The 20,000-nt window shown below is 54.5% G+C and overlaps 1 protein-coding gene across 5 annotated transcripts in view; it reads right to left on the reverse strand.

The window, feature by feature from the left end:
• The window catches only part of LOC144952367 (uncharacterized), a 158,069-nt gene that overhangs the window by 100,447 nt on the left and 37,622 nt on the right, over positions 1–20,000 (reverse strand). For all 5 annotated transcript variants that reach the window (XM_078882767.1, XM_078882790.1, XM_078882760.1 and 2 more), the window contains exons 2-7: positions 19,245–19,445; positions 14,251–14,368; positions 9,771–9,849; positions 8,741–8,830; positions 1,884–1,940; positions 67–130 (exon numbers count right to left, since the gene is read on the reverse strand). In XM_078882767.1, the coding sequence (XP_078738893.1) occupies positions 67–130; positions 1,884–1,940; positions 8,741–8,830; positions 9,771–9,849; positions 14,251–14,368; positions 19,245–19,442 (606 nt within the window). In that variant the 5' untranslated portion in view covers positions 19,443–19,445. The remainder of the gene's footprint in view (positions 1–66; positions 131–1,883; positions 1,941–8,740; positions 8,831–9,770; positions 9,850–14,250; positions 14,369–19,244; positions 19,446–20,000) is intronic.

Raw genomic sequence — 20,000 nt, forward strand, 5'->3', positions numbered from 1 at the left:
CAGAGACAGGCAGAGAGACAGACAGAGAGACACTCAAATCGGCCGTCTGCGTGCGCCTCTTCTCACCATGTCGAGCATCTCATTGCCTCCCAGATCCAACCTCTCCAGTTGAGACAGCTTCTGCATCGACCTGCAGACACGCGGAGAGACACGCGGAGAGACACGCGGAGAGACGGGGGAGTCGGGAGACGGGACAATAGGGAGACACAGAGAGACACGCGGAGAGACACACGGAGAGACACGCTGAGAGACACGCGGAGACACGGGGGATCGGGAGACGAAACGATACGGAGACACAAAGAGACACGGACTCACGCGGAGAGACACACGAAGACACGTGGAAGTCGGGAGACGGGACAATAGGGAGACACAGAGAGACACGGACGCACGCAGAGAGACGCGGGGGAGTCGGGAGATACGGAGACACAGAGAGACACACGGAGAGACACACAGAGAGACACGCGTAGTAGTGTGTAGTAGTGAGTGTGTAGTACACACGCACACACGTGCTCGCTTAAACTCCGACTGCCATCCTACCCGCCAACCGTGCACCACGATCACGCGTGCGGACACCGCACGGCACGCACAACGGCGCCCCTTTGTCACTCCACTGCTGGATGAGAATCTTACTCTTAGTTCTTTCGGTAGAGTCACGTAGGTAAAAAATGAAATTAAAATTAATACAAATAAAATAATAAAATCACGACGTTTCGGAGGCAACACAAGCCTCCGTCATCAGGTGGGACCGTCACAGCCAGATTTGCTGCATCAAGTGAGGGAGGGATTCAAGATGCAAGCTCTAAAGTACCATGATAATTGGTTTTTTACCCTTCTATCTGGCAACAAAACTGACACCTTTTTACAAGGAGTCATGTTTACATAGACCACAATACCTGCAGTCATAATACAAACAAAAGACATAACTCTGATAATGATATGCACTGTCCTTGAAGTTGATTGGTCCACACCCGAGACAGCTTTCCTTAGAGCCTAGTCTCTTGCATCTTGAATCCCTCCCTCACTTGATGCAGCAAATCTGGCTGTGACGGTCCCACCTGATGACGGAGGCTTGTGTTGCCTCCGAAACGTCGTGATTGTATTATTTTATTTTTATTAATTTTAATTTCATTTTTTTACCTACGTGACTTTACCGAAAGAACTAAGAATACGAATCCTTGCGGTCACGAAAGCTTCAAATCTGGATGAGAATCTCTCCGAAGGCAGCGTGGGGGTCGTGAGCAATGCGTGTCCCGGGGAGCGGTGGCGCAGCGGTGAGCGCAGCGCTACGAACCCGGCGACCCGAGTTCGATTTCCGCTCGCGGCTATACCAACACCACCGGTGACGGTTATCTGAACCGTTTCCGGGCCTCCCCTAGGTCGACTCAGCCTTAAATGAGTTCCCGTTGAGGTGTGCAAAAACATCGCCACGCAAGCACTTGCCCCAAGAATCCGCAAAGGCTGTCAGGGGCATCTTTGTCCCGTTCGTGTGTTCCTTACTTTGTCTGTGCGTGTGTGCGTGTCTATGTAGTGGGGAGCGGTAGTGTAGCGGTTAGCGCGCTGCGCTATGAACCCGGCGACACGAGTTCGATTCCCGCTCACGGCCAACACCAGTGACGATTATCTGAACCGGTCCCGGGCCTCCCCTAGGTCGACTCAGCCTCAAATGAGTACCTGGTGCGGTGTGTAAACATCGCCACTAGGGAGACAAAGGCGGACGGGCGTGGTGCTGGCCACCCACCCCCTCGTGTACCGCTCCGGCCTTCATAGGTGCTCGCTAACAGCACTTGCCCTTACAGTCTGTTAAGGCTATACAGGGGATCTTTGTCTATGTAGTGAAGCTTTGTGTATGTCTGTCTGTGTGTCTGCGTGACGGCGTGTCTTACTTGGGTAGCGTCTTAAGGTGATTTTCCCTTAGCTCCAAGATCTGTAATTTGGCCAGCCTGCACACACACAGATACATACACCGGTAAAAACACACACACACACACAAGCATGTACACCAGTAAATAAACACGCACATACACAAGTAAACACACACACACACAGATACATACACCAGTAAATATACACACACACACGTACACTAGTGAACACACACAAATACACAAGTAAACACACACACGTACACCAGTAAACACACAGGCACACGTACACCAGTAAATACACACGCACACGTACATCAGTAACAACGGTAAAGATCCCCCGTATAGCCTTAACAGACTTTTGGGGCAAGTGCTGTCAGCGAGTAGTACCTATGAAAGACAGCACCACGCCCGACCGCCTTTGTCTCCCCAGTGGTGATGTTTACTACAAACCGCACCAGGTACTCATTTGAGGCCGAGTCGACCTAGGGGAGGCGCAGGACCGGTTCAGATAATCGTCACCGGTGGCATTGGTGGCCGTGAGCGGGAATCGAACTCGGGTCGCCGGGTTCGTAGCGCAGCGTAGCGCTAACAGCTGCACCGTCACTCCACCCTAGTTTTTGTTTAGTTAATTTTGTTAGTTTCGTTAGTTCATTCGCGTTGTAGGTTTTGTTATTTTGATTAGATTCGCTTGTTACGTTAGTTTCGCTAGTGTTGTTAGTTTCGCTAGTTTCGTTAGTTGCGTTACTTTCGGTAGTTTCGTGAGTTTCATGAGTTTCGTTAGGTGTGTTAGTAGCGTTAGTTTCATTAGTTACGTTAGTTGCATTACTTTCGGTAGTTTCGTGAGTTTCGTTAGGTGTGTTAGTAGCGTTAGTTGCGTTAGTTGCGTTACTTTCGGTAGTTTCGTGAGTTTCGTTAGGTGTGTTAGTAGCGTTAGTTTCATTAGTTGCGTTACTTTCAGTAGTTTCGTGAGTTTCGTTAGGTGTGTTAGTAGCGTTAGTTGAGTTACTTTCAGTAGTTTCGTGAATTTCGTTGGGTGTGTTAGTAGCGTTAGTTTCATTAGTTGCATTACTTTCAGTAGTTTCGTGAGTTTCGTTAGTTGTGTTAGTAGCGTTAGTTGCGTTAGTTGCGTTAGTAGCGTTTGTTTCATTACTTTCGGTAGTTTCGTTAGATGCGTTAGTATTGCGAGTATCGTTAGTTGCGTTAATTTCGTTAGTTGCGTTAGTATCATTTATTCATTAGTTTTATAAGTTTCGTTATTTTCGTCATTTTCATCAGTTTTGTAAGTTTTTTAGTTTCGCTAGTTTTGTCAGCGTCGTTCGTTTCGTCAGTTTCACTAGTTTGTTTAGTTTCGCTAGTTTCGTAAGTTTCGTTAGTTTTGTAAGTTTCAACCAAGCCCTCTGATTGGTGCAGGGAGGCCTCAAAGACGATTGGTCAGGATTGAAAATCAAAAGGGATTTGGAGGAAAAATTCAAGCGTTAAAGGCGGGAAACGAGGGTTGACTGGAGGGGCGACGGTTGACAACCGTCGGAGGAGGACGAGGATTGGCTGAAGTGATTGGGGGGGGGGGGGTGAAGCTTCTAGAAAGGGGGGCTCAGGATAATATAAAAGGGGACAGCACGAGGGGAGTGGACGGTTGGAGACGAAGTTCAAGTGCCAAGAACGAAGCCTGGGCCTAGAGATAGGGCTGTGCCTGAGTAAAGTACAACGTCTGTCGGAGTCACTGCATATATTTCGTTAGTTTGTAAGTTTCATTAGTTTCGCTCGTTTAGTTACAGATAAAACCACAGAGAGACCCGTAGAGACACATAGAGGTCCATAGAGACACATAAGGATCCATAGAGACACGTAGAGATCCATAGAGGCACAGAGAGATCCGTAGAGACACATAGAGGTCCATAGAGACAAATAGAGACACGTAAGGATCCATAGAGACACGTAGAGATCCATAGAGACACGTAGAGATCCATAGAGGTACAGAGAGATCCGTAGAGACACATAGAGGTCCATAGAGACACGTAAGGATCCATAGAGACACGTAGAGATCCATAGAGGCACAGAGAGATCCGTAGAGACACATAGAGGTCCATAGAGACAAATAGAGACACGTAAGGATGCATAGAGACACGTAGAGATCCATAGAGGCACAGAGAGATCCATAGAGACACATAGAGACACATAGAGATCCATAGAGACACATAGAGACCAATAGACGAAACTAAATAAATCTATATTCTTGAGTCTTTCAGTAAAGTAACGGAGATAGCTTCAAAGAAAATAACAAAAAACTACGACGTTTCGATCGCAACACAAGCGATCGTCATCAGGAGAAAGAAAATAGCGAGAAAGCTGCTGAGGCAGGATGTTGTAAAGGTTTGAAATGGGTGTAGAAAAATCACGACGTTTCGGAGGCAACACAAGCTTCCGTCTTCAGGTGGAACCGTCACAGCACGATAGCCGTATCAAGTAAATGAGAAATTCCAAGAAAACAGTCCTTGTATATATACTGGTTGAGGGTGGGAGGAGCCAAGGTAGGCCCTGGATATTATTTTTGTGAGGTTCGGTGCGGCTGAAGCACGCTGTTAGGAATGAGCCTTTGTTGTGTAAACTAGGTGCGGCTGACGTTAATGTGATAAATTTGCATGTCAATGTAAGATCGGAGAGCCACCGCCACATCGAGGAGAACGAGCAACGGTGGCTGTGTTAGTGTGAGACATTGAACCTGTTAATGTGTAATAAAAGACTCGGACGCTTCTCTCTGTCCTGTGTCCTTTATTTGGGTTCGATCTCTTTCCCTCACGGTACTCCCCTATATACTCTCTACCCTGCAGCCCCAGGCTGCTGTCGCTCCTGTAGCCCACACTCTGCAGCCCCAGGCTGCTGTCGCGCCATGCAGACCCCTGCTGCCGACTCCTCCCTTGCAGACCCGCTGCTCTCTGCAGCCTCCTCGCTGCTCCTCCTGCCCCCGGGCCGGTCACCGTTGGCCGACAGTGCCGATCCTCGTGGCTTGGGTGTGTGGCGACCTCGCCACTCCCTCTCACCCTTCGCCCTGCGTGGCCTCTCACTTCTCCCAGTCCCCGATCACTCCCGACTGCTTCCGGTTACCCCCCTTATAGACCGCTACCCTCTCCCCCACGTGACGTAACTCCTCCCCCCCATGACGTCACTTCCGGAAGGTCGTTTACGCCCGCATTACAAATGTAAAGACATTTAACCTGTTGACGCAAAACCAGAGAGTCGAAAAGAACTACTAACATCGGAAGGTAGGATGGAAACATCACAGCTAGTTACGACTTTTTTTTTCTCCTGATGACGATTGCTTGCGTTGCGCAAAACCGGTGCGGCGCAGGTGCGGGGGGGGGGGACAACCAATTAAAATCAAATACGGGGGTCACCGCAATAATGTGGTGACCCCCGTATTTAATAATAATAATAGTTCAATTCGTAACGCGCGCAAATTTGCAGACGTAGTGGCCGCAACTCAGAGGCGCGGAGCCAAGCTCGGAGTCGCTCGAAAGCACGTGATTGTAGAGGTGAGTTTTTAAGTCTCTCTTGAAGGAGGCGATTGAGGCGATGCTGCGAACGTGCAGAGGGATATCGTTCCAGAATGTTGGGGCTGCCACCGAGAAGCGGCGCGTAGACACGACGACCATCCTGGATCTTGGTATCAAGAGGTCGTGAGTCGCGCTGCGCAGGCAATCTGCCGTGTGCTGAGCTGCAAGTCGTCAATAATGAAGAAAGGTACGGCGGGCAGGCGGATGTGAAGGCATTGTGGCAGAGGCAGGCGGTCTTGTACGTGACCCTACTGGCGATGATTAGCCAGTTGAGAGCACGGAGACAAGCTAGTGAGGCGAGACGGAGATGAGTGTGGGCAATGACGACGCGTGCCAGGTTGTTTTTGTTCGATGGCTTAGCCAAAAGCCGCTGCTGTTGCTGCGAGCATAATCGGAGTTGGCGTGATGATGTTTTCGTGCTCCTCGACGAGATCACCAATGCATTGTGGGTTCACTTGTGGCAAGCAATGTGCGCGTAGTTTACACGCGAGAAGAATCTCACGTCTTCTTCGAACGCTGGGGAGCCGGAAAAGCCCCTCTCTGTACCAGCGTGGACGGCACCCTCGTGTTCACCTTGTGAAGCGCTCGCTCGTCACCGTGGCGTGCGCGATGACCACAGCCACCACGTGACTTTTCTTTCGTGTTGTGCGCGGTGCTTTTAGCGCCATGACAGCGCGTGGATTTGTAGCGTTTATTTTAATTTGTGTTGCTGGTGACTTTGTGTGTTTCGTATCGAAATCGCCTCCAGTGCTTTTGCTGCTGGCGGCAATAAAAGTTGTTTGAAAGTCAAAAGTCTGTCTGAACACTTACACGTTCTCTCCCTCTGTCTCTCTATCCCTTCTATCTCACGTCTCAATGTCTCTCTGTATGCTTAGACTCTCTCTCTCCCCCACTCTCCAACCACCCACCACTCCCGCTCTCTCTCTCTGGCTACATCTTTCTCTCTCTTTTTTACGATCAGTGGAAACAAGAAGATGCTCGGTGTAGTCGGCACTTTGCTTCGTTCATCATTTCGTAATTTTTTTTTATAACTTTGCTTTATGTAAACCCCCACCTCTCGCTCACTCTCTCGCTCGCTCTCTCGCTCGCTCACTCTCTCGCTGTCTCTCTCGCTCACTCTCTCGGTCACTCTCTCGCTCACTCTCTCCGTCACTCTTTCGCTCACTCTCTCGGTCGCTCTCTCGCTCACTCTCTCGCTCGCTCTCTCGGTCGCTCTCTCGCTCGCTCTCTCGCTCGCTCTCTCGCTCGCTCTCTCGCTCGCTCTCTCGCTCGCTCGCTCGCTCGCTCTCTCGCTCGCTCACTCTCTCGCTCACTCTCTCGCTCACTCTCTCGCTCACTCTCTCGCCCACTCTCTCGCCCACTCTCTCGCCCACTCTCTCGCTCACTCTCTCGCTCACTCTCTCGCTCACTCTCTCGCTCACTCTATCGCTCACTCTCTCGCCCACTCTCTCGCTCACTCTCTCGCTCACTCTCTCGCTCACTCTCTCGCTCACTCTCTCGCCCACTCTCTCGCCCACTCTCTCGCTCACTCTCTCGCCCACTCTCTCGCTCACTCTCTCGCCCACTCTCTCGCCCACTCTCTCGCTCACTCTCTCGCTCACTCTCTCGCCCACTCTCTCGCCCACTCTCTCGCTCACTCTCTCGCTCACTCTCTCGCTCACTCTCTCGCTCACTCTCTCGCTCACTCTCTCGCCCACTCTCTCGCCCACTCTCTCGCCCACTCTCTCGCTCACTCTCTCGTTCACTCTCTCGCTCACTCTCTCGCCCACTCTCTCGCTCACTCTCTCGCTCACTCTCTCGCTCACTCTCTCGCCCACTCTCTCGCCCACTCTCTCGCCCACTCTCTCGCTCACTCTCTCGCCCACTCTCTCGCCCACTCTCTCGCCCACTCTCTCGCTCACTCTCTCGCTCACTCTCTCGCCCACTCTCTCGCTCACTCTCTCGCTCACTCTCTCGCTCACTCTCTCGCCCACTCTCTCGCCCACTCTCTCGCTCACTCTCTCGCTCACTCTCTCGCTCACTCTCTCGCCCACTCTCTCGCCCACTCTCTCGCTCACTCTCTCGCTCACTCTCTCGCCCACTCTCTCGCTCACTCTCTCGCTCACTCTCTCGCTCACTCTCTCGCTCACTCTCTTGCCCACTCTCTCGCCCACTCTCTCGCTCACTCTCTCGCTCACTCTCTCTCTCACCCGCCGCTCTCCCCATCGCGTCTCGTCGAGACCACACGGTTTATTCTGGGAAAGAACAACGCGGTTGCACGGTCTATATCGGGAAATGGTGATCGCTGGCGTGCGTGCCGAGTTCGATTCCCGCTCACGGCCAACACCGGTGACTATTGTTTCACAGGGATCTGGGCCTCACCCTAGGTCGACTCGGCCTCAAATGAGTACCTGGTGCGGTGGTGTAGCAAACATCGCCACCGGGGAGACAAAGGCGGTTACTAGCCACCCACTCCCCCATCTGCCGTGCAGGCCTTCACAGGTGCCACTCGCGAACAGCACTTGCCCCAGAAGCCTGTTAAGGCTGTACGGGAGACCTTTGTCTTTCTGTTTAACTGTGATCGGTAACCCGAGTTCGATTCCCGCTCACGGCCAACACCGGTGACTATTGTCCGACCCGGATCTGGGCCTCACCTACGTCGACTCGGCCTCAAATGAGTAGCTGGCGTTTAGTAAACATCACCACCGGGGGAGACAAACAAAGGCGGTCGGGCGTGGTGCTGGCCACCCCCCCCCCCCCCGTGTGCCACAGTGCCGGCCTTCATAGGTTGCTCGATGCTCGCTAACAGCACTTGCCCCGACAGTCTGCGTGGGCTACACGAGGGTGGGATCTTTGTCTTTGTTATGTGTGTGCGTGTGTGCGTGTGTGTGTGCGTGCGTGTGCGTGCGTGTGCGTGCGTGTCTGCATGTGTGTGTATTCGTGTGCGTGCATGTGCGTGTGTGCGTGCGTGTGTGTGCGTGTGTGCATGTGCGTGTGTGTGTGCAGTGCATGCGCGTGTCCGTGTGTGCGTGTGTGTGTGTGTGTGCGTGTGTGTGTCTGCGTGTGTGCGTGTGTGTGTGTGCGTGTGTCTGCGTGTGTGCGTGTGTGTGTGTGCGTGTGTCTGCGTGTGTGCGTGTGCGCGTGTGTGTGTGTGCGTGTGTCTGCGTGTGTGCGTGTGTGCGTGTGTGCGTGCGTGCGTGCGTGTGTGTCTGCATGTGTGCGTGCGTGCGTGCGTGTGCGTGCAGTGTGCGTGCGTGTGTACGTGCGCGTGTATGCGTGTGCGAGTGTGCATGCAGTGTGCGTGCGTGCGTGCGTGTGTGTGTGCGCGCGCGTGTGCGTGTTTACCTGCCAAAGTTGCCGGGCAGCGCTTCGAGGAAGGCATCGTTCAGATAGAGCTGGGTCAGGTTTAGGAGCTGAGTGAACCCTTCTGGCAACCTGCACACAGAGACAAAGGTCCTCCATAACGCTTACCACGTAGCAGGGCTCTCACGACTAACATCATCCATAATACAAGTTGTTTTGGGGGGGTTTAGATCGGGTGAATATATAAATGTGCCGTTAAACCCGCCACCACCCGACACAGCCAATCAGCAAGGGGTTTGTCACGTGAACAGGACGTGGTCAATTCGTGACGAGCACAGCGCCACACAGATTGTGTGTTGGAGAGCGAAGCCGCAACATTTACAAGCTGAGCACGACGTTTCGCCGGCAATTGGCAACCGGCTTCATCAGGCGACAGCCAGATTAGTGGAGAAATCCTCCTGATTCCTTCCTTAGATAGAGGGGTAGATGTGATGACGTCACTTGTGAGCACTTCCTGTGCGAAGTGGCGGTGGGGAGATTAATGGATGCATGTGAATGACTATGGGTATCCATTGCCGGTTGCGTTGTTTGTATGGCAATTAACAGACATTATGCATAGCACCACGCCCGCTCGACCGCCTTTGTCTCCCCCAGTGGCGATGTTTACTACACCGCACCAGGTAGCCATTTGTGGCTGAGTCGACCTACGGGAGGCACCAGGACCGGTTAAAATAATCGTGACTGGTGTTGGCCGCGAGCGGGAATCGAACTCGGGTGGCCGGGTTCGTAGGGCGGTGTAGCGCTAACCAGGGTGTCAGTCCCGTCTACGTGTGTGTGTGCGCGTGTGTGAGAGTGCGTGCGTGTGTGAGTGCATACATGCGCGCGCATGTGCTAGTGCGTGTGTGCCAGTGCATGAGTGTGTGCGCGTGTGCTAGTGCATGCATGCGTGTGTGAGTGCGTGTGTACGTGTGTGCATGTGCGTGCGCGTGTGTGTGTGCGTGTGTGTGTGTGAGTGCGTGTGTGTGTGCGTGTGCGTGCGCGTGTGTGCGTGCTACTGCGTGCGTGAACTCACTTGCTAATGGGGTTCACGCTCGCTTCTAACACAGACAGGCACTTGCAACAGCGGATGTTCTCCGGGAACTCTTGAATGCCTGGGTGCACAAAGACAAAGATCCCCGCCCCGATTATAGCCTCAGCAGGCTGCTGGGGCAAGTGCTGGTAGCGAACAGAACACCTTACGCCACATTCGAAGGGCGCCCCCATCGGCAGCTGTCTCTGCGTGGCGACCCGGCACCTTGCCAACTAGCGGGCATCAGCCTGACAGTTGGGGCACTGCAGTTGTTACTATGCACTGTGGTTGGGTCGCCACGGTGGCGAGATGTTAACTACCTCGCCTGGTGTACAGGAGGTCGTGGGTTCGATCCCAGACCCTGTGAGATGTTAACTACCTCGCCTGGTATACAGGAGATCGTAGATTCGATCCCAAACCCTGATGAGATGTTAACTACCTCGCCTGGTGTACAGGAGGTCGTAGATTCGATCCCAGACCCTGATGACATGTTAACCACCTCGGCTGGTACACAGGAGGTCGTGGGTTCGATCCCAGACCCTGTGAGATGTTAACTACCTCGCCTGGTATACAGGAGATCGTAGATTCGATCCCAAACCCTGATGAGATGTTAACTACCTCGCCTGGTGTACAGGAGGTCGTAGATTCGATCCCAGACCCTGATGACATGTTAACCACCTCGGCTGGTACACAGGAGGTCGTGGGTTCGATCCCAGACCCTACGAGATGTTAACAACCTCGCCTGGTACGCAGGAGGTCGTGGGTTCGATCCCAGACCCTGTGAGATGTTAACTACCCCGCCTGGTACGCAGGAGGTCGTGGGTTCGATCCCAGACCTTGTGAGATGTTAGCTACCTCGCCTGGTACACAGGAGGTCGTGGGTTCGATCCCAGACCCTACGAGATGTTAACTACCTCGCCTGGTATGCAGGAGGTCGTGGGTTCGATCCCAGACCCTGTGAGATGTTAACTACCTCGCCTGGTGTACAGGAGGTCAGCGGATTCGATTCCGACCCCTGACGCCTGCTGCTGTATATTTGGAGTTTGCGGTGTCTCTCTCTCTCTCTCTCTCCAACCTGGTCGTGTGGATTTTTCTCCCGGTCCTCCGGTTTTTCCCCTCCACATTTAGAATCGCGAAGTTCAGAGTATGTGGCTACTGCTATACATGTTCACGTGATGACGACGACAAGCCACTTCGTAGCGAGCCATCATGAAGTGATGGGCAGTTTGCTTCCCTGGAAAAAGTGCTCCATAGCTCAGTGGGGCCTTACCTGGTAAAAAATAAGTAACATTTAAAAATACTTTTTTTTATAACACGCATTAATATTAAATGTACTCGTAATGGCAGAACTCCACGACTCCAGGAAGTGGCCCGAAGCTTGCCACAACGTAAGGGGGCCGTGGTGATTTACAGCCAACGTCAGTTGAGCGTGGACAATTAGACCCAAGCCGAAACATAATTTCTAAAAAAGAGTGCTTAAAAATATAGATATTTTTTTAAATTTTTATGATGAAATATAGTATTGTCATCAGTATGACATACGTATACCAAGTTTGCAGTCGATACCACATTGGAAAGTAGCTTAAAATTGAGTTACAAGATTTGAGGATACGACAACAGACAGAGTTGAGGATACAACAGACAGAGTGAGTTAAATAAAAGCGTGTAAAATAGAAAATAGTCAAATAGTTCATAGTTTGAATAAGTGGGCTAGCCTAGGGCACCCCCAGTGGCAGTTCGCCCTGTGAGGCACAAGGCGAGCGGGCACCTTGGCCCGTCGCAACACCCCACCCACAATACCCCACCCACGATGCCCCACCCACAATGCCCCACCCACTACGCCCCACCCACGATGCCCCACCCACAATGCCCCACCACGATGCCCCACCCACAATGCCCCACCCACGATACCCCACCCACAATGCCCCGCCCACAATGCCCCACCTACAATGCCCGACCCACGATACCCCACCCACAATGCCCCACCACGATGCCCCACCCACAATGCCCCACCCACGATACCCCACCCACAATGCCCCACCCACAATGCCCCACCTACAATGCCCGACCCACAATGCCCCACCTACAATACCCCACCCACAATGCCCCACCCACAATGCCCGCCCACAATGCCCCACCCACAATGTCCCACCCACGATGCCCCACCCACGATACCCCACCCACAATGCCCCGCCCACAATGCCCCACCCACAATGCCCCACCCACAATGCCCCACCCACGATACCCCACCCACAATGCCCCACCCACAATGCCTCACCTACAATGCCCGACCCACAATGCCCCACCTACAATACCCCACCCACAATGCCCCACCCACAATGCCCGCCCACAATGCCCCACCCACAATGCCCCACCCACGATGCCCCACCCACGATACCCCACCCACAATGCCCCGCCCACAATGCCCCACCCACAATGCCCCGCCCACAATGCCCCACCCACAATGCCCCACCTACAATGCCCCACCCACAATGCCCCACCCACAATGCCCCACCCACGATGCCCCACCCACAATACCCCACCCACAATGCCCCACCCACAATACCCCACCCACAATGCCCCACCCACAATGCCCCACCCACTATGCCCCCCCCACAATACCCCACCCACAATGCCCCACCCACAATACCCCACCCACAATGCCCCACCCACAATGCCCGCCCACAATGCCCCACCCACAATGCCCCACCCACGATGCCCCACCCACGATACCCCACCCACAATGCCCCGCCCACAATGCCCCACCCACAATGCCCCACCCACAATGCCCCACCCACAATGCCCCACCTACAATGCCCCACCCACAATGCCCCACCCACAATGCCCCACCCACGATGCCCCACCCACAATACACCACCCACAATGCCCCACCCACAATACCCCACCTACAATGCCCCACCCACAATGCCCCACCCACAATGCCCCACCCACAATACCCCACCCACAATACCCCACCCACAATGCCCCACCCACAATGCCCCACCCACAATACCCCACCCACAATGCCCCACCCACAATGCCCCACCTACAATGCCCCACCCACAATGCCCCACCCACAATGCCCCACCCACGATGCCCCACCCACAATACCCCACCCACAATGCCCCACCCACAATGCCCCACCCACGATGCCCCACCCACAATACCCCACCCACAATGCCCCACCCACAATGCCCCACCCACGATGCCCCACCCACAATACCCCACCCACAATGCCCCCCCCACAATGCCCCACCCACAATACCCCCCCCACAATACCCCACCCACAATGCCCCCCCACAATGCCGCACCCAGAACACCCCACCCACAATGCCCCACCCACAATACCCCACCCACAATACCCCCCCCACAATACCCCACCCACAATGCCCCCCCACAATGCCCCGCCCACAATGCCCCCCCACAATGCCCCACCCACAATACCCCACCCACAATGCTCCCCCACAATGCCGCACCCAGAACACCCCACCCACAATGCCCCACCCACAATGCCCCACCCACAATACCCCACCCACAATGCCCCACCCACAATGCCCCGCCCACTATGCCCCCCCCACAATACCCCACCCACAATGCCCCACCCACAATGCCCCACCCACAATGCCCCACCCTCAATACCCCACCCACAATGCCCCCCCACAATGCCCCACCCACGATACCCCACCCACAATGCCCCACCCACAATGCCCCACCCACAATGCCCCACCCACAATACCCCACCCACAATGCCCCACCCACAATGCCCCACCCACAATGCCCCACCCACAATGCCCCACCCAGAATACCCCACCCACAATGCCCCACCCACAATGCCCCACCCACAATGCCCCACCCACAATACCCCACCCACAATGCCTCATCCACAATGCCCCACCCACAATGCCCCACCCACGATACCCCACCCACAATGCCTCACCCACAATGCCTCACCCACAATGCCCCACCCACAATGCCCCACCCACAATGCCCCACCCACAATGCCCCACCCACAATACCCCACCCACTACGCCCGACCCACGTTGCCCCACCCACGATGCCCCGCCCACTACGCACCACCCACGATGCCCCGCCCACTACGCCCCACCCACAATGCCCCACCCACAATACCCCACCCACAATGCCCCACCCACAATGCCCCACCCACAATGCCCCGCCCACAATACCCCACCTACAATGCCCCACCCACAATGCCGCACCCACAAGACCCCACCCACAATGCCCCACCTACAATGCCCCACCTACAATGCCCCACCTACAATGCCCCACCCACAATGCCCCGCCCACGATGCCCCGCCCACAATGCCCCATCCACAATACCCCACCCACGTTGCCCCACCCACTACGCCCCACCCACAATACCCCACCTATGATGCCCCACCCACGTTGCCCCACCCACTACGCCCCACCCACAATACCCCACCTATGATGCCCCACCCACGATGCCCCACCCACGTTGCCCCACCGTTCTTGCTGATGTCCAACTCCCGCAGGTTGCTGAGTCCGGCGATGGCGGGCGGGAGGGACGAGAGGTCATTGTCCGGCACGCTCAGCTTGCGCAGGGCCTGGCAGCTGAACAGTTGCTGTGGGAAGTAGCGGCACCAGCAGCAGCAGCAGCAGACAGACAGACAGACGTACAGACAGACGTACAGACAGACGGACAGACGTACAGACAGACGTACAGACAGACGTACAGACGTACAGACAGACGTACAGACAAACGTACAGACGTACAGACAGACGTACAGACAGACGTACAGACAGACGTACAGAAATGCGGCGCGCATCACTACAAGCCATCCACTCTCTCTCTCTGAGTCGTCCACTCTCTCTGAGTCATCCACTCTCTCTCTCTCTGAGTCGTCCACTCTCTCTCTCTCTGAGTCGTCCACTCTCTGAGTCATCCACTCTCTCTCTCTGAGTCGTCCACTCTCTGAGTCATCCACTCTCTCTCTCTCTGAGTCATCCACTCTCTCTTTCTGAGTCGTCCACTCTCTCTCTCTGAGTCGTCCACTCTCTCTCTCTCTGAGTCATCCACTCTCTCTCTGAGTCATCCACTCTCTGAGTCATCCACTCTCTCTCTCTGAGTCGTCCACTCTCTCTCTCTGAGTCGTCCACTCTCTCTCTCCGAGTCGTCCACTCTCTGAGTAATCCACTCTCTCTCTCCGAGTCGTCCACTCTCTCTCTCTCTGAGTCGTCCACTCTCTCTCTCCGAGTCGTCCACTCTCTCTCTCTCTGAGTCATCCACTCTCTGAGTCATCCACTCTCTCTCTCTGAGTCGTCCACTCTCTGAGTCATCCACTCTCTCTCTCTGAGTCGTCCACTCTCTCTCTGAGTCGTCCACTCTCTGAGTCATCCACTCTCTCTCTCTGAGTCGTCCACTCTCTCTCTCTCTCTGAGTCGTCCACTCTCTCTCTGAGTCGTCCACTCTCTCTCTCTGAGTCGTCCACTCTCTCTCTCTGAGTCGTCCACTCTCTGAGTCATCCACTCTCTCTCTCTCTGAGTCGTCCACTCTCTCTCTCTGAGTCGTCCACTCTCTGAGTCATCCACTCTCTCTCTCTCTGAGTCATCCACTCTCTCTCTCTGAGTCATCCACTCTCTGAGTCATCCACTCTCTCTCTCTGAGTCGTCCACTCTCTCTCTCTGAGTCGTCCACTCTCTGAGTCATCCACTCTCTCTCTCTCTGAGTCGTCCACTCTCTCTCTCTGAGTCGTCCACTCTCTGAGTCGTCCACTCTCTCTCTGAGTCATCCACTCTCTCTCTCTCTGAGTCGTCCACTCTCTCTCTCTGAGTCATCCACTCTCTGAGTCATCCACTCTCTCTCTCTGAGTCATCCACTCTCTCTCTGAGTCATCCACTCTCTGAGTCATCCACTCTCTCTCTCTGAGTCATCCACTCTCTCTCTCTGAGTCATCCACTCTCTCTCTCTCTGAGTCGTCCACTCTCTCTCTCTGAGTCATCCACTCTCTCTCTGAGTCATCCACTCTCTGAGTCATCCACTCTCTCTCTCTGAGTCGTCCACTCTCTCTCTCTGAGTCATCCACTCTCTCTCTGAGTCATCCACTCTCTGAGTCATCCACTCTCTCTCTCTGAGTCGTCCACTCTCTCTCTCTGAGTCATCCACTCTCTCTCTCTCTGAGTCGTCCACTCTCTCTCTCTGAGTCGTCCACTCTCTCTCTCTGAGTCATCCACTCTCTCTCTGAGTCATCCACTCTCTCTCTCTCTGAGTCGTCCACTCTCTCTCTCTGAGTCATCCACTCTCTCTCTCTGAGTCATCCACTCTCTCTCTGAGTCGTCCACTCTCTCTCTCTGAGTCATCCACTCTCTCTCTCTGAGTCATCCACTCTCTCTCTCTGAGTCGTCCACTCTCTCTCTTTCTGAGTCGTCCACTCTCTCTCTCTGAGTCGTCCACTCTCTCTCTCTGAGTCATCCACTCTCTCTCTGAGTCATCCACTCTCTCTCTCTCTGAGTCGTCCACTCTCTCTCTCTGAGTCATCCACTCTCTCTCTCTGAGTCATCCACTCTCTCTCTGAGTCGTCCACTCTCTCTCTCTCTGAGTCATCCACTCTCTCTCTCTGAGTCGTCCACTCTCTCTCTCTCTGAGTCATCCACTCTCTCTCTCTCTGAGTCATCCACTCTCTCTCTCTCTGAGTCGTCCACTCTCTCTCTCTCTCTGAGTCATCCACTCTCTCTCTCTGAGTCGTCCACTCTCTCTCTCTGAGTCGTCCACTCTCTCTCTCTGAGTCGTCCACTCTTCTCTCTCTGAGTCGTCCACTCTCTCTCTCTGAGTCGTCCACTCTTCTCTCTCTGAGTCGTCCTCTCTCTCTCTCTGAGTCGTCCACTCTCTCTCTCTGAGTCATCCACTCTCTCTCTCTGAGTCGTCCACTCTCTCTCTGAGTCGTCCACTCTCTCTCTCTCCGAGTCGTCCACTCTCTCTCTCTCTGAGTCGTCCACTCTCTCTCTCTGAGTCGTCCTCTCTCTCTCTGAGTCGTCCACTCTCTCTCTCTGAGTCGTCCACTCTCTCTCTCTCCGAGTCGTCCACTCTTCTCTCTCTCTAAGTCGTCCACTCTCTCTCTGAGTCGTCCTCTCTCTCTCCGAGTCATCCACTCTTCTCTCTCTGAGTCGTCCACTCTCTCTCTCTCCGAGTCGTCCACTATTCTCTCTCTGAGTCGTCCTTTCTCTCTCTCTCTCTCTCTCTCTCTCTGAGTCATCCACTCTCTCTCCGAGTCGTCCACTCTCTCTCTCTCTGAGTCGTCCTCTCTCTCTCTCTCTCTGAGTAATCCACTCCCTCTCTCTGAGTCGTCCTCTCTCTCTCTCCGAGTCGTTCACTCTCTGAGTGAGCGTGCGAGCGTGCGAGTCAGGGAATGAGCGTGCGAGCGAGTGGAGTAAATGAGCGAGTGGGCGAACGAGCGAGCGAGTGAGAGGGCGAGCGAGCAAGTGAGAGGGCGAGCGAGCGAGCGAGTGAGAGGGCGAGCGAGCAAGTGAGCGATCTTGCGAGCGAGTGAAGCGAGGCCGTAGCCATGGAGTCAACATTGGGGGGGGCCAGATCTTCCCGGGGGTTTTGGGGGTCCCCCCCCCCAGAAAAAAATCTAAATTTTAAAACTAATTTCCTACCTAAAATATATTAAAAAATTCACCAACACATGGGATGGACTTTTTATATATTTTTAACAATAATGTCGAATAGTGTATTGTATTACATTGCTCTGTTTATACTTTTTTTTACCATTTCTTGCTTCATTGTATGTAATGTTTGAGATTAGGGATTAATAAAGTACAACCATAACCGCAATCATATGAACAGAAATCTACGCATTGATATATATGAAGACAATTCCAGATATTGTGGCCAAGGTTTAGCAAATTGTTGTTTTTATTTACATAGCATAGCAATTATTTTTTTTTAATCTATTTTATAGCAATATATTGGGGGGACTCATCATCATCTCCATCATCATGTCTGCAGAGTCAATATCACATCCCTCCCCCCAATATATATTATAATTATGGCCTCGAAGTGAAGCAAATGAGCAAGCGGGCAAATGAGCGAGTGAGCGGGTGGGGGGGCGAGCAAGCGAGCGAGCGTGCCAATGAGTGAAGAAAATGAGCGAGCGGGCAAATGAGTGAAGCAAATGAGCGAGCGGGCAAATGAGCGAGTGAGCGGGTGGGGGGGCAAGCAAGCGAGCGAGCGTGCCAATGAGTGAAGAAAATGAGCCAGCGGGCAAATGGGCGAGCGAGCGGGCGGGTGGGCGAGCAAGCGAGCGAGCGTGCCAATGAGTGAAGAAAATGAGCGAGCGGGCAAATGGGCGAGCGGGCGGGTGGGCGAGCCGGCGAGCGAGCGTGCCAATGAGTGAAGAAAATGAGCCAGCGGGCAAATGAGCGAGTGAGCGGGGGAGCGAGCCGGTGAGCGAGCGAGCGAGCAAGCGGGTGGGCGAGCAAGCGAGCGAGCGTGCCAATGAGTGAAGAAAATGAGCGAGTAGGCAAATGAGCGAGTGAGTGGGTGGGCGAGCCGGTGAGCGAGCGAGTCAGCGGGTGGGCGAGCAAGCGAGCGAGCGTGCCAATGAGTGAAGAAAATGAGCGAGTAGGCAAATGAGCGAGTGAGTGGGTGGGCGAGCCGGTGAGCGAGCGAGTCAGCGGGTGGGCGAGCAAGCGAGCGAGCGTGCCAATGAGTGCAGAAAATGAGCGAGTAGGCAAATGAGCGAGTGAGTGGGTGGGCGAGCCGGTGAGCGAGCGAGTCAGCGGGTGGGCGAGCAAGCGAGCGAGCGTGCCAATGAATGAAGAAAATGAGCGAGTAGGCAAATGAGCGAGTGAGTGGGTGGGCGAGCCGGTGAGCGAGCGAGTCAGCGGGTGGGCGAGCAAGCGAGCGAGCGTGCCAATGAGTGCAGAAAATGAGCGAGCGGGCAAATGAGCGAGCGAGCGGGTGGGCGAGCCGGTGAGCGAGCGAGCGGGTGGGTGAGCAAGCGAGCGAGCGTGCCAATGAGTGAAGAAAATGAGCGAGTGGGCAAATGAGCGAGCGAGCGGGTGGGCGATCCGGTGAGCGAGCGAGTGGGCGGGGGGGGCGAGCAAGTGAGCGAGCGTGCCAATGAGTGAAGAAAATGAGCGAGCGGGCAAATGAGCGAGCGAGCGGGCGGGCGAGCCGGTGAGCGAGCAAGCGGGTGGGCGAGCAAGCGAGCGAGCATGCCAATGAGTGAAGAAAATTAGCGAGCGGGCAAATGAGCGAGCGAGCGGGTGGGCGAGCAAGCGAACGAGCGAGCGAGTGGGTGAGCAAGCGAACGAGCGAGCGGGTGGCCGAGCAAGCGAACGAGCGAGCGGGTGGCCGAGCAAGCGAACGAGCGAGCGAGTGGGCCAACGAGCGAGCGAGCGTGCCAATGAGTGCAGAAAATGAACGGGCGCACGAGCGAGCGGGCGAGCGAAGTCAACGAGCGAGCGGGTGAGCTTGCGGGCGAGCGAGCCACCGACCCGGGGCAGCTCCTCGATCTGGTTGGCGTCCAGGTAGAGCTCCAGAAGGCTGCGCTCGCACGAGAAGACGTCGCGTGGCACCGCGTCGAGGCTGCAGTGCGAGAAGTCGAGCACAGAGGCCGCCCCCCCCTCCTCGTGCTGCGCCCGCAGGCAGCGGCACGACAGCAGCCCGCCCAGCAGCCGCCGCTTGCTGCCCATTGCCTGCAACGTCATCGTCGACGTCATCATCGTCATCATCATCTCTGTCGTCATCATCTGTCGTCATCATCTCTGTCGTCATCATATCTGTCGTCATCATCTCTGTCGTCATCATCTCTGTCGTCATCAGCTCTGTCGTCATCATCTCTGTCGTCATCATCTCTGTCGTCATCAGCTCTGTCGTCATCATCATCTCTGTCGTCATCATCTCTGACGTCATCATCATCTGTCATCATCATCTCCATCATCTCCCGCCCAGCAGCCGCCGCTTGCTGCCGCTTGCTGCCCATTGCCTGCAACGTCATCATCGTCATCATCATCTCTGTCGTCATCAACTCCGTCATCATCATCTCTGTCATCATCTCCATCATCATCATCATCAACATCATGATCTCCATCATCATGTCTGCAGGGTCAATATCATCATCATCTCCACCATCATCTCCACCATCATCATCAACATCATGTCTCCAACATCATCGCCATCATCATCATCATCTCCACCATCATCTCCATCATCATCATCATGTCTCCATCATCATCTCCATCATCATCATT

Source organism: Lampetra fluviatilis, chromosome 3, assembly GCF_964198595.1.
Source record: "Lampetra fluviatilis chromosome 3, kcLamFluv1.1, whole genome shotgun sequence".
Taxonomy (NCBI): domain Eukaryota; kingdom Metazoa; phylum Chordata; class Hyperoartia; order Petromyzontiformes; family Petromyzontidae; genus Lampetra; species Lampetra fluviatilis.